A 12665-nucleotide genomic window follows, 5' to 3' on the forward strand; every position below is an offset into this window, starting at 1 on the left:
ACATTTGAAAAGGGAAAGAGTGGAATCCCTGGCTGGACAATCAGGTATATATTGGATATTACATAATTAGTAAAATTTTAACAAAAATACCAATATTTTATGAGCATTATTCCCACCTTTTAATTTTTTGCTTCTTTCATAGAAAACATTGTATGCCACTCTCCCTCCTCCTACATATTTATCAGTTTCTTCATTTAGCTCTTCAATGTATATAAAATAGGGCATCATTTACATTGTGCAACAACTCTTTCCAATAATTTATTAACCTTTCAAATTGAGAAAGGAGGTTAATAATCAGGAAATATGTTTTTTAAAAGGCTATATTAAGATAAAAAGCACAAAGTCACAATCTGCTACTAAGAGTTTCCTCTGAAACCATACCAATCAAATAGCATTGATATGGTTTATCAATGCTACGGGACTTGGGGAAGCTTCCATGGGCTCCAGTTGTTACTTCTGCTGCTGCTGGCACTGGTCTACCACCACACTGCCTTTTACCGCTGATCAGCTGTAGGGTGAAACGCGGCAGCAATAGTTTAAACAGTTTTTTGCCGCTCTGCCACCATCGAGAGCATCGGAAACCGCTTTCAGGCAGCTTGGCCTCAATTACCAATCTACCACCAGGAGTGGATCGGATCTAGGTGATCAGTTGGAAGGCTTCTCAATTTAAAGCTAAGGTGTCTTGGTTTTTTTCCATCTTCTTTGTCAAGTGAGTCCTGATTTTTTCCTTCTAGCCGATCAGCTGGGACTCGGGAGGCAGCGAAGAGATTGGGGGCAGGGCCAGGCAGAGGTGGTATTTACTGGTTCTCCAAATTTCTCAAAATTTCCACTACCGATTTGCAAGAACCGGGGAGAACCGGTAGCAACCCACCACTGCTCTGAGGGAAGAGCCACGGGGGGAAGGGGGAGATTGGGGTCCTCAGGTAAATGTAGACATTGCCTGGATGTCCCCACTATGACTCAGAGTGCAAACACTTAAAGACCAAAAATATATTCCAAGTTGTAGAAAGAGGCAAAAGGCTTAAATTTAATGTCCCATGGATTATCTCCATAGGTGTACAATTACATAATTAGGAAGAGCCTTGGTGGCGCAGTAGAATAAAGCACTGTTAAGTAACACCAGCTGCCTGCAATTACTGCAAATCTCACCAGGCTCAAGGTTGACTCAGCCTTCCATCCTTTTGAGGTAGGTAAAATGAGGACCCGGTTTGTGGGGGCAATAAGCTGACTTTGTATAAAAAAGAACACTGCTTGGGGGTGGGGGGAAGCCCTACTAAGCAGATATATACAAAAGTATGAAGGCTATTGCTTAACACATTGTAAGCTGCCCTGAGTCTCTAGAAAAGGGTGGCATATAAATCGAACCAATAAATAAATAAATATTATGAAAATGCCAGGATTTTTTCAGGAGAAATGTTTCCACCTTTTAATTGTTTGCTTCTTTCGTAGAAAAATCTACCGTACTAATGTTTTCCCATTCCATGGTTTTCAAGATATCATTGTACAATGTGAAACTGAGTCAGATGTGAACTCATTCCACCCCCTTCTAGTACTTTCTAACATTTTATGCCATGCTCCCCCCTCCGTCTACATATTTATCTGTTTCTTCATTTCACTGTTCAATGTATATAAAGTAGGGCATCATTTACATTGTGCAACTGTTTTGAATAATTTATTAACCTTTCAAATTGAGAAAAGAGGTTAATAATCAGGAAATATGTTTTTTAAAAAGTTAAGATAATAAGCAGAAATCATGCTACTAAGTTTTCTCTGAAATCATATCAATGTTACGATCCCCTAATATGGCAACTCTGATTGATCTTTCTGATCAACTTGATATCACAAAATGAAATAGAGACACTAAAGTACATTTGAAATCTTGAGAAATAGAATATACGGTATTGATTACTTTAATCTGATAAACTGAACAATGATTTTAAATCAAGAAATTTAAGTCACTTTTTTTAAAAAATATTGGTTATATGGTATAGTGTTGGATCAATAAAACCATTTTTAAAGTCCCTTTAAGTTGGGAGAATAGAACGGAACGGAGGTGGAAGGGACCTTGGAGGTCTTCTAGATCAGCCCCCTGCTCAAGCAGGACACCCAATACTGACGGCGAACCTATGGCACGCGTAGTAGAGTACACAAAGTGCTCTCTCTTTGCACACGCATCAGGTAGCTGCTCTTCCAGTTTCGGGCGCTCCTACATGCGTGAAGACCACCTGCTCTTCTGGTTTCTGGCATGCACATGTGGAAAAGCAAGCATTCTGGTTTCGGCATTGGTTGCCGAAAAGGTTCGCCAACACTGCCCTATACCGTTTCAAACAAATCATTGTTCAATGTCTTCTTAAAAACCTCCAGTGATGAAGCATCCACAATTTCTGAAGACAAGCTGTTGCACTGGTTAATTGTTCCCACTGTTAGAAAATTTCTCCCTATTTCTAGGTTGATATCTAGGCTGACTAGTCAAACCCAAATCCTGCAACCGTTCTTCATATGTTTTAGTCCCCAGGCCTTTGGTCACCTTAATTGTTCTTCTCCGAACTTTTTCCAAAGTCTCAACACCTGTGACCAAAATTAGTTGTAGTATTCTAGGTATGGACTTACTAAAGCGGTACTAATACTTCAGCAGTTTTGATTCTATGCCTCTGCCTGTATTTGGGAGAGATTTTCAGTGGCTGGGATGGAGGGAGGGTGTGGCTGGTAGAAGGTGGGAGGCCTCGACCAACTAGTCATGGCGCAGCTCCCTTTGGCTAATTTCTCATTTCTACCTCTATTGTCTAACCATTGATAACACAAATCCCATGTTAAAAAACATTGTGTCTTCTTTGTCCTTTATCTTTAATGTTAACCTATCCATTTCTGTACAATCTAGTATTTTTCTAATTATATTTTGGTCTGTAGGAGTTTCCTCATTCTTCCAGTGTTGTGCAAATTCAATTCTCGCTGCTGTCAATATATGTAGTATTAAATATTTGTTCCCTTTGTCATATTTTTCTGATATTATACCTAACAAAAATATTTCTGACTTTAAACGTATATCTTGCTTTAACTATGTGTTAACGATATGTTGCTTTAACTATGTATTTGACTCAGCCTTCCATCCTTTCTAAGGTAGGTAAATTGAGGACCCAGTTTGTAGCGGCAATAAACTGACTTTGTATAAATATACAAAAGTATGAAGGTTATTGCTTAACGCATAGTAAGCCGCCCTGAGTCTCCGCAGAAGGGCGGCGTGTAAATCAAATTTAAAAAAACAAAACTCTAATTATGTGTGTATTATGTGAGTATTTTCGTCCAATTTTTTTTTTGCCTTTCGGCATGTTCACCACTTATGGTAATAAGAGCCCGGTTTACATTTCCTGATTACATTTCCAACATTTGGCTGACAGGTTTTTAAACATCTTGGCTATTCTTCCTGGTGGCAAATGCCACATTTGTTGTATTAATCTTTTATAGTTACCTTCTTTAATTGTTGTACATCTTCCTGTTAAGTATAGTCCCAAATATTTAACTTTCTTGACTACCTGAAAATCTATCTTCTTTCTTTCTTTCTTTCTTTATTTTATAAAATTTGTATGCCGCCCTATCTCCAAGGACTCAGGGCAGCTCACAACGACAGTCGACCAAGCGACTGTTAAAAACAACGAATATACATAAAAAATCAAGAAAGTTTTTTTTTTAAAAAAAAATAAAAATATACTACCCCATCAGTCCAGCCCTTTGTCCATTCATTTTTCTGTTAATCCGTAAGGGAAATAAGTTGATTGCTGTCCACAGGATATTTTCCTGCCCATTGTGGGTTGTTTCTTGAGAAGGATTCTCTTTCACAAAAACTCCTTCTGCATTCCGTACATTTCTATTTCCCTCTTTTGTGGATCCTCTTATGGACAGAAAGACTACTGTTAAATCTGAAGCTGTTCCCACATTCCAGGCATTTTTAGGGTTTCTCTCCGGTGTGGGTCCTTTTATGAATAGTCAGAGACCTACTAGCAACGAAGGTCTTTCCACACTCTGTGCACTTATATGGTTTTACTCCTGTATGGATCCTGTTATGGTAACTAAGGTGACTGCTTCGTCTGAAGCTCTTCCCACACTCTTTACATTTATAGGGTTTCTCTCCTGTGTGGATCCTCTCGTGAGAAGTAAGAGAAGTCTTGCAAGTGAAGCTCTTTCCACACTCCATGCATGTATAGGGTTTCTCTCCCGCGTGGACAAGTTTATGGTGATTTAATCCACTACAGCTATTATAGTTGTTTCCACACTCCATGCATTTGTAGGGTTTTTCTCCTGTGTGGATCCGTTTATGGGTAGCAAGGTCACAGATTTGCCTGAAGCCCTTCCCACAGTCTGGGCACTTATAGGGTTTTTCTCCTGTGTGGATCCGTCTATGAGAAGTAAGAGAACTCTTTACACTGAAGCTCTTTCCACACTCCATGCATTCATAGGGTTTTTCTCCTGTGTGGATCCGTTTATGGGAAGCAAGGGCACTGCTTTGCCTGAAGCCCCTCCCACAGTCTAGGCATTTATAGGGTTTTTCTCCTGTGTGGATCAGTGTATGACAATTAAGACCACTGCTTCCCCTGAAGCTCTTTCCACACTCCATGCATTTAAAGGGTCTTTCTTCTGTATGTATCTTTTCATGGGCTGTAAGGGAAGACTTCATTCTGAAACTTTGTCCACAAATCACACATTTGTAAGGTTTTTCCCCTGAATGGATCCTTTTGTGGCACATCAGGTAACTACTACTTGTAAAGCTCTTCCCACATTCTATGCATTTAAAGGGTTTTTCTCCAGTATGTACCCTTCTATGGGAAGTAAAGGAACCCTTCACACGGAACCTTTGTCCACAATCCACACATTTGTAAGGTTTTCTCCCCGTATGGATCCTTTTGTGGCATATCAGGGAACTACTAGTTGTGAAGCCCTTCCCACAGTCTGGGCACTTATAGGGTTTTTCTCCTGTGTGGATCCGTCTATGAGAAGTAAGAGAACTCTTTACACTGAAGCTCTTTCCACACTCCATGCATTCATAGGGTTTTTCTCCTGTGTGGACCCGTTTATGGGAAACAAGGGCACTGCTTTGCCTGAAGCCCTTCCCACAGTCTAGGCATTTATAGGGATTTTCTCCTGTGTGGATCCGTTGATGACAATTAAGACCACTGCTTCCCCTGAAGCTCTTTCCACACTCCATGCATTTAAAGGGTCTTTCTTCTGTATGTATCTTTTCATGGGCTGTAAGGGAACACTTCGTCCTGAAACTTTGTCCACAAATCACACATTTATAAGGTTTTTCCCCCGAATGGATCCTTTTGTGGCGCATCAGGTACTTACTACTTTTAAAGCTCTTCCCACATTCTATGCATTTAAAGGGTTTTTCTCCAGTATGTACCCTTTTATGGTATGTAAGGGAACTCTTCACACTGAAACGTTTTCCACAATCCACACATTTATGGATCTTTTTATGAGAAATTGAATTACTGCTTTTTCCACAGTCCACATCGTTATAGGGCTTCCCCCTTGCCAGGTTCTTTTTATGTGAAGTAAGATTATTACTGCTGGAGCTTTTTCCCGATTTGCAGTGATTACTAGCATTGGGGTTTGCTTTCAATCTTTTTCTACTTTGACATTTCCCCATATTTTCTTTGGAATCACGTTGGGTCAGGAAGTGATCCATTTCCACACATTCAAGAATCGATTTTTCTCTCCACGTGCTTCTTTTTATGTTTCTTCCTTCCCCACTTATTTGTAGATGTCTCTAGAAATAAGGAATTTCAGTTGTGATTATTTGCAATGGCACTAAATTTGGCTCTTGGTCGTTTTCCTTCTGCACCTAAAATGCTTGTAGGGAAAGAAAAATAAATTAGAATAATCTACAACCTCCACTTTGGTGTCCCTATGCATTGATTTATCTATTATACTGGGCATCTCCGGAGAAAGGAATGAGGGAAATGAGCATGCATATTACTTATTAACTTAAAAGACTAGCATGGCTGCTCATCTAACCCTCACTCTTGGCAGTTAAAAATTTAAAGCAAAAACACATGTTGACATCAGGACGTGGCACACAAATTGTCTTGGCTATGACGCACCCAACTTGCATTCAATAAGACAACATATATCACTGCAACACAAAGGAAGACACAATTTGTTGGTGAGTAAGATCTCATTTGATCTGCAAATCCTAAAAGCACAAATGTCTATGGAGATTCTCAATCATTCATGGTCATATTTGTCCCAAAAGGTGCTTCAGAAGTTTCTTCAGCTTCTTGGATGAGAAGCGAAACGTCTTCAAAGACAAACCAGGAAGTCCAGTTGCCTCTTGAAAAAAGCACCTTTGGGATTAAAATCCAAAGTAAAAATTCTTGATGGGACGTTTCCCTAGGTGGACCCATCACATGATATGATAAAAAGGGCAGAATCCACAGCCTACTGCTGACATTCAATTAGTTCATGTTTTATCACCTTGACTCTGCTGACTTTCAATATAAACTTGCCTTGATCAAGGGGCATAGAGTGCCTTAGACAAACCATCTACCAGTGGTCCCAATATTTCATCATGTTTGCAAGAGGTTCTGTGGGATTTCTGTCTGACACCGTAACCAAATGGTCTTTGTGATTCTTTAACGGGGCAGCTTTGCTCACACGCATGAATATTTCAATTTAACTTTTTTATTAGTTTATCGAAGTATAAAATACAAAGAAAAAAATCAGGAAAAGGAAGAAGGGAGGAAGGAAATAGAGGGGATGACATGGCCAGCAGGTGTCATGCCCAGAGAATCTCCTCATCCTGGACCAAGGCTCTGCAACCGTAAGCCATTTGGATCAGTTTCCCACAGAAAACACCAGGAGCCACAAAACCTGAGTTGGCGTGGCCAACACGACATCACTCATTCCCACCTAATCACATGACCACCACCTCCAGTCACGTCTACCTAGGTTTTGTGGCTATTACCATGCAGCTGTATTAACATGGGTGAGGGAAGAGAATAGAAGAGAAAAGAGAAGAGAAGATTTGGGAGGGACCTTGGAGGTCTTCTAGTCCAACCCCCTGCTTAGGCAGGAAACTAAACCACTTCAAACAAATGGTTATCCAACATCTTCTTTAAAAATTCCAGTGTTGGAGAATTAACAACTTCTGGAGGAAAGTTGTTACACTGATTAATTGTTCTAACTGTCAGGAAATTTCTCCTTAGTTCCAGGTTGCTTCTCTCTTTGATTAGTTTCCACCCATTGTTTCTTCTTCTACCCTCAGGTGCTTTGGAGAATAGTTTGAGGCCCCCTTCTTATGGACATTAACAAGGCTGAGAATTCTTTAAGAAAAAAAGATAGGATAGCTATTTCAGTGAGGGAAAATTTAATCAGGGAAGATTTGCTTCAGACCAATTTACAACGTCTCACACAACAACTTTCGAACTTTTTTCAATGGATATAAATGAAGCTGAGAATTTCTTTAGGAAAGGAGACAGAAGAAAAAGACTCTATTCGATGAAGATAAACTGGAGGGAATGATTTAAATACGGTTTAATTAATTAGGATGGATTTCTTTTTAAAAAATTGATTTATGTACCGTTAGAAAGCTTTAAGTTAGTTTTGTGTTTTTAAAACAAGTATGTATGTATACACAGGTCTGCCGGTCCTTTAAGTAATGCTGAACAATATTCTAAAGTTGGTAAAATATTATGGACTAGATTTGAAAATATGAGAATGAATGCTATTCCCCACAGCAAGGAGAATCTGAGAGGGTTAAAATGATTCTTTTCTCCAAATAAGAGATTATATTTAATTTGGTCTCTAGCTTGAAATTGCTTCCAGATTGTCTGTTTGCAATGAGAAAAAAAATGAAACTTTGATTCTGTTTTGTAAACTAGGCAGGTTTATTGTTATAGAAATAATGTGTACATTATGTTGTGTAAAAGCAAAACGTTATGGTTGTAATGTTGTTACCTTCGACTGTACCAAAGAATGTCAAAAGTTGATGCCTTTTTTTTTCTCCTAGTACACTATAGACCCTCTTTTCCTCTCTTCTTATTTTTCCATGTTTTTTTTCATTGTATTTTATACTTTGATAAAGTAATAAAAGTTTACTTGAAAAAAAACCTCACAACTCACAAACATTCATGAAAATATTAGGGAGGCACTTCCAAGCATTAAGATATAGATACACAAAGCAATTTCTGCTTCTCCTTTTTTATCCCTTTCCCCAATGATAGGAAAAGAAGATTATACTTAAAATACAGTAGATTTAGCCTAAGTATTCATGTCTCCTTTCTGCTTTACTTGGGACAGGCAATAAGAATCTGCTGTCTTGTATTTTTTGAAACCAGAATAATACAACCACTAAGGAATTCCATAGACCTCCAAATCTTTGTTGAGAGGTGGGCCTATTTGACTGATCGTAAATTTAAATTTCTAATTTCCTTGTTGTGCTTTGCTCAGGAATAGCAGTATCATAGGTTGAGTCCCCAAAGGAAACCAGAGGTCTCCTACTCCTCCCCCCTATAAGGTGCTAATCTCTTCCTTCCTACCTGAGTCAGGAATCCAGCGGCTCTTTCAGCTTCACCAATAGAAGAAGATGATTCCATGAACAACGGTGACTCCATTTTGTCCACTGGGAAGGAGAGAGACAGGAAAGGGTTCAACTTCATCTTTTCTAGCTTGAAGGCACAATTTAAGATTTCTTCCTGTCCTGCCCAGGAAACCTCCATTTTTCTCTCTTCAACACTCTGCCTTTCATAGGCTCCATCATGGGAGCCAAGAATAAAAGGAGAAGACCAAACGCACCACTTCCTGAAGAACAAACCTCGGTTAGATTGTTCTCCTAACCTTTTGGAACAACACATGGAAGTTTATATTCTTGGCAAACAAAGCATTTGCTCAATCACTGTAAATCCCCCCCCCCACTCTCTGCAGTTTGAAATCAGAGAAATTAGCGATATTCTAGGAACCAGGAAACATGCCTGCAAGGACAGTGTTGGAAATGGCCCAGCAGGGATCCGTGTAGGAATTTAGTCAAAATTATCTCTTTAAGGAAAGCCAAAAGCAAAGAGAAATCTCTCAGGATGTAAGAGGAGCCAGATTGCAACTCAAGGTGGCCCCTACAAGAGTATGTCTTCTGGGAAAGACCAACCATAGCCTTGCTCTGAAGGAAGGGAATTCCTTTGTGCGCCTTAAGTCTTATAGCTTGAAGAGAGAGTTCGATCTTTCTTATTGGGTCAACTTCTACTAAGTCCAATGACTAAGACACGACAAGACACCCAGAATTAAGGATAACTAGACTCTTTCTAGAAAGTCTCCAACCCAGTGGAACAGTCTCCCCTTACCTAGAGAGGTATCCTGATCTGGACTTTTATCCTTGGGGATCCCTCTGAAAGAGAGATCAGGAGAAAGATTTCTGCAGATCCAGCGAATTCCTCCCCATTCCTAGGAGGACCTCAGAACCTGAAATATAAGCAAAGAAGAGCAGTTAAGAGGACAGGACAAAAGAAGAGCTGCATTTTATTTTCTGCCCACAAAACCCTTGTGTCCATCAGTGGCGATGGATGAGACCCAATACGGGAATTCAGGGAGAAATGGAAGACTTCAAGCAGGTGAAGATCCCTTCAGATTCCACAAAAGAAGCTTCTCTGACCTGCAGCTCTTCCTGCTTCTCCTCTCCTTTGACAGCCTCAGCACGGATCTTACAGCCACTGGCAATGCCAGTATCGGGTCTCCGCTGGCTCTCCGAAGATCCTCCCAGCCTCAGAATCTGAATCTGAATCTAAACGGAGGGTTCCTTTAGGCTTCCTTCTCTCCTCCCCCCTCCCCAATTCATGGATCTCCCCGCATGCACAGCCAACAGCAGTTATGGGGCTGATTTCCCGCTCCCTCCGACCTCAGAATCTCCTTCCCTCCCCTGGGCAGGATCTGAATCGTGGGATCCCCTCTTGCCCGCTTCCACCGGATTCCCAGGGAGCAACTCTCAGCCGGAACATAGAGAAAACTCAGCCGGAGTGGAGCATGCGCAGTGGACTCGTCAGTCGACAGCCAAGAGAGCGCCCCCTACTGCCACCTGGAGTGAAGTCGCTGCCCACACAAAGACACAGAGAGAGAGCCTTTTGATTCTTATCCAAGATGCTTCTTCAGCTCTAACTGGAGGGTGGGGAATGGAAGGATTCATACTCCTTGCAGAAAGCCGGTCACTTGCATCCTTTGAGAGAGGCCTTGAGGCCACTTGCAGATTTATCTGGGTCCACCTCAGGGTCAACCGAGTTGTGCAAATGGGTGCGGAGCCTTCGTGGAACTGAAGAAGGTATCCCTATATTGCTTATGGCTTATATCAGGCTTATATACTGCTTCACAGCTCTCTCTAAGCAGTTTACAGAGTCATCATGTGGCCCCCAACAATCTGGGTCCGCATTTCCCCCACCTCGGAAGGATGGAAGGCTGAGTCAACCTTGAGCTGGTGAGACCCGAACTGCCAAACTGCTGGCAGCCCGTGATCAGCAGAAGAAGCCTGCAGTTACTGCATTCTAACCACTGCACCAACGCGCCTCAATTGTATTGTAGATTACATCTTCCTAAAACTGGGACCAGAGTTGCCTGGGCCACATCTCCTCCTTCACCTTCCGGAAGGGATGAGGGAGCCAGGAGGGGCAATCCCGGCTTCCATCCTCCAAACTTCCCACAAAAGGCTCCCTGCAGCGATACGTTTCATCCAGATGTTTCACCTTTGTGTAAATAAATCCCAGGAGAAACACGGAGGTTTCTCCAAGAAATGGGAATGCAGACTCAGACCTCCATCACCGAGCTTCAGTATTCATGTAATACCGAATTATGTCATTAAGGATGGAGAGAAAAGCGTGGAGGGGAAAATGAGACCACGGCCATGGAAGACCGAGATGGATGGGAAAAACATCCTCATCACCTGATGCTTCTCAGCCGTCGGACTCCCCGGGAGGTCAGGGAAACGGGCCAGACAGAAAGGCCTCTGGAAAGCCAGAGTGGGTCCTGCACTGGAAGGCTAGAGACACGTGTCACGGCGGTCGTGGGAAAAACAAGTGAGCCGTGGCTGGAGGAGACCTCTAGATTTGGGGCCTCATAGGCTCGTAGCCTGGGATTTCCCCATCTCAGCAATTGTTGCGGAAAGGTCCCCTCCAGTTGCGCTGCACACAATCTGCGGAGCCCCTCCTCCCTTTCTCTTTCTGCTCCAAAGGCTTTCTCGGCAGAGACAAATCACCAGAGATTCTGCCCAGAGACCGATGACTCTTCAGAAGCGAGGCTTCCCATTGGTGCAACCGATATCTGTCAGGCCAACTCTGAAGTATTCTTGTCAAGACCCTGCCCCTCCCGCCCAATTCCACTTCTCTTGGGGAGGGGGCTTGGGGGAAGCTTCCGGGGCGCCGCCTGTTGCCGCTGCTGGTGGGGACGTTGGTGGGAGCCCTGGAAACAAAGGGGTTCCCAGCATTCGGCTCTTCTGTAGGGAATCCTGGAGTCCCAGAGGGTGGGAGGAGCCTATTCTGGCGGGAAGAGCGGAGACGGAGACAGAGGCTGCTCTGAGGGAAGAGCCACCATGGGAGTGGTGGTCTTTGGGGTCCTCAGGGAGGGACTAGACTCCTTTCTCTGGGTCAGACACCGAATTGGGCCTCCTTCTGGTCCCCTCTCCTCCCTCAGGGGCCCCTTTCCGGCTTCTCTGTTGGGAGACCCCCAGGGGACCCTTTGAAGTCACCTCCTCACTGAGGCGAATGAATTGGACGATTCCCAGATCTCCACACTGGATCCCCTGTCATGCCCTCAGCCTCCACTCGCCCCCAAAGACCCTTCAGAATAATGATGGTATTTGGCTCAGGGCTACATTTGAAAAGGGAAAGAGTGGAATCCCTGGCTGGACAATCAGGTATATATTGAATATTACATAATTAGTAAAATTTTAACAAAAATACCAATATTTTATGAGCATTATTCCCACCTTTTAATTTTTTGCTTCTTTCATAGAAAACATTGTATGCCACTCTCCCTCCTCCTACATATTTATCTGTTTCTTCATTTAGCTCTTCAATGTATATAAAATAGGGCATCATTTACATTGTGCAACAACTCTTTCCAATAATTTATTAACCTTTCAAATTGAGAAAGGAGGTTAATAATCAGGAAATATGTTTTTTAAAAGGCTATATTAAGATAAAAAACACAAAGTCACAATCTGCTACTAAGAGTTTCCTCTGAAACCATACCAATCAAATAGCATTGATATGGTTTATCAATGCTACGGGACTTGGGGAAGCTTCCATGGGCTCCAGTTGTTACTTCTGCTGCTGCTGGCACTGGTCTACCACCACACTGCCTTTTACCGCTGATCAGCTGTAGGGTGAAACGCCGCAGCAATAGTTTAAACAGTTTTTTGCCGCTCTGCCACCATCGAGAGCATCGGAAACCGCTTTCAGGCAGCTTGGCGTCAATTGCCAATCTACCACCAGGAGTGGATCGGATCTAGGTGATCAGTTGGAAGGCTTCTCAATTTAAAGCTAAGGTGTCTTGGTTTTTTTCCATCTTCTTTGTCAAGTGAGTCCTGATTTTTTCCTTCTAGCCGATCAGCTGGGACTCGGGAGGCAGCGAAGAGATTGGGGGCAGGGCCAGGCAGAGGTGGTATTTACTGGTTCTCCAAATTTCTCAAAATTTCCACT

At 42.3% G+C, this 12665-nt stretch overlaps 2 protein-coding genes across 3 annotated transcripts in view; both read right to left on the bottom strand.

Annotated features, from left to right (window-relative positions):
* LOC132710707 (uncharacterized) overlaps positions 1-9370 on the bottom strand; it is a 76438-nt gene extending 67068 nt beyond the window's left edge. The window contains exon 1 of the mRNA XM_087884807.1: positions 9327-9370. The gene's annotated coding sequence lies outside the window, so the exon portion shown is untranslated. The remainder of the gene's footprint in view (positions 1-9326) is intronic.
* Positions 1657-9444, bottom strand: LOC148116109 (uncharacterized). 2 transcript variants are annotated; one of them, XM_087884889.1, is made up of 3 exons: positions 9327-9444; positions 8532-8614; positions 1657-5761 (listed from the first exon to the last, which is right to left on the bottom strand). In XM_087884889.1, the coding sequence occupies exons 2-3, from the start codon at positions 8604-8606 to the stop codon at positions 3944-3946; spliced, it is 1893 nt and encodes a 630-aa protein (XP_087741015.1). In that variant the 5' UTR covers positions 8607-8614; positions 9327-9444; the 3' UTR covers positions 1657-3943. The 2 variants fall into 2 exon arrangements, with proteins under 2 accessions (XP_087741015.1, XP_087741016.1); XM_087884890.1 differs by having other exon boundaries at positions 1657-5844.
* Between the last annotated feature and the right edge of the window lie 3221 nt (positions 9445-12665).

Source organism: Pantherophis guttatus, chromosome 2 (assembly GCF_059756535.1).
Source record: "Pantherophis guttatus breed Tessera chromosome 2, ASM5975653v1, whole genome shotgun sequence".
NCBI classification, from domain to species: domain Eukaryota; kingdom Metazoa; phylum Chordata; class Lepidosauria; order Squamata; family Colubridae; genus Pantherophis; species Pantherophis guttatus.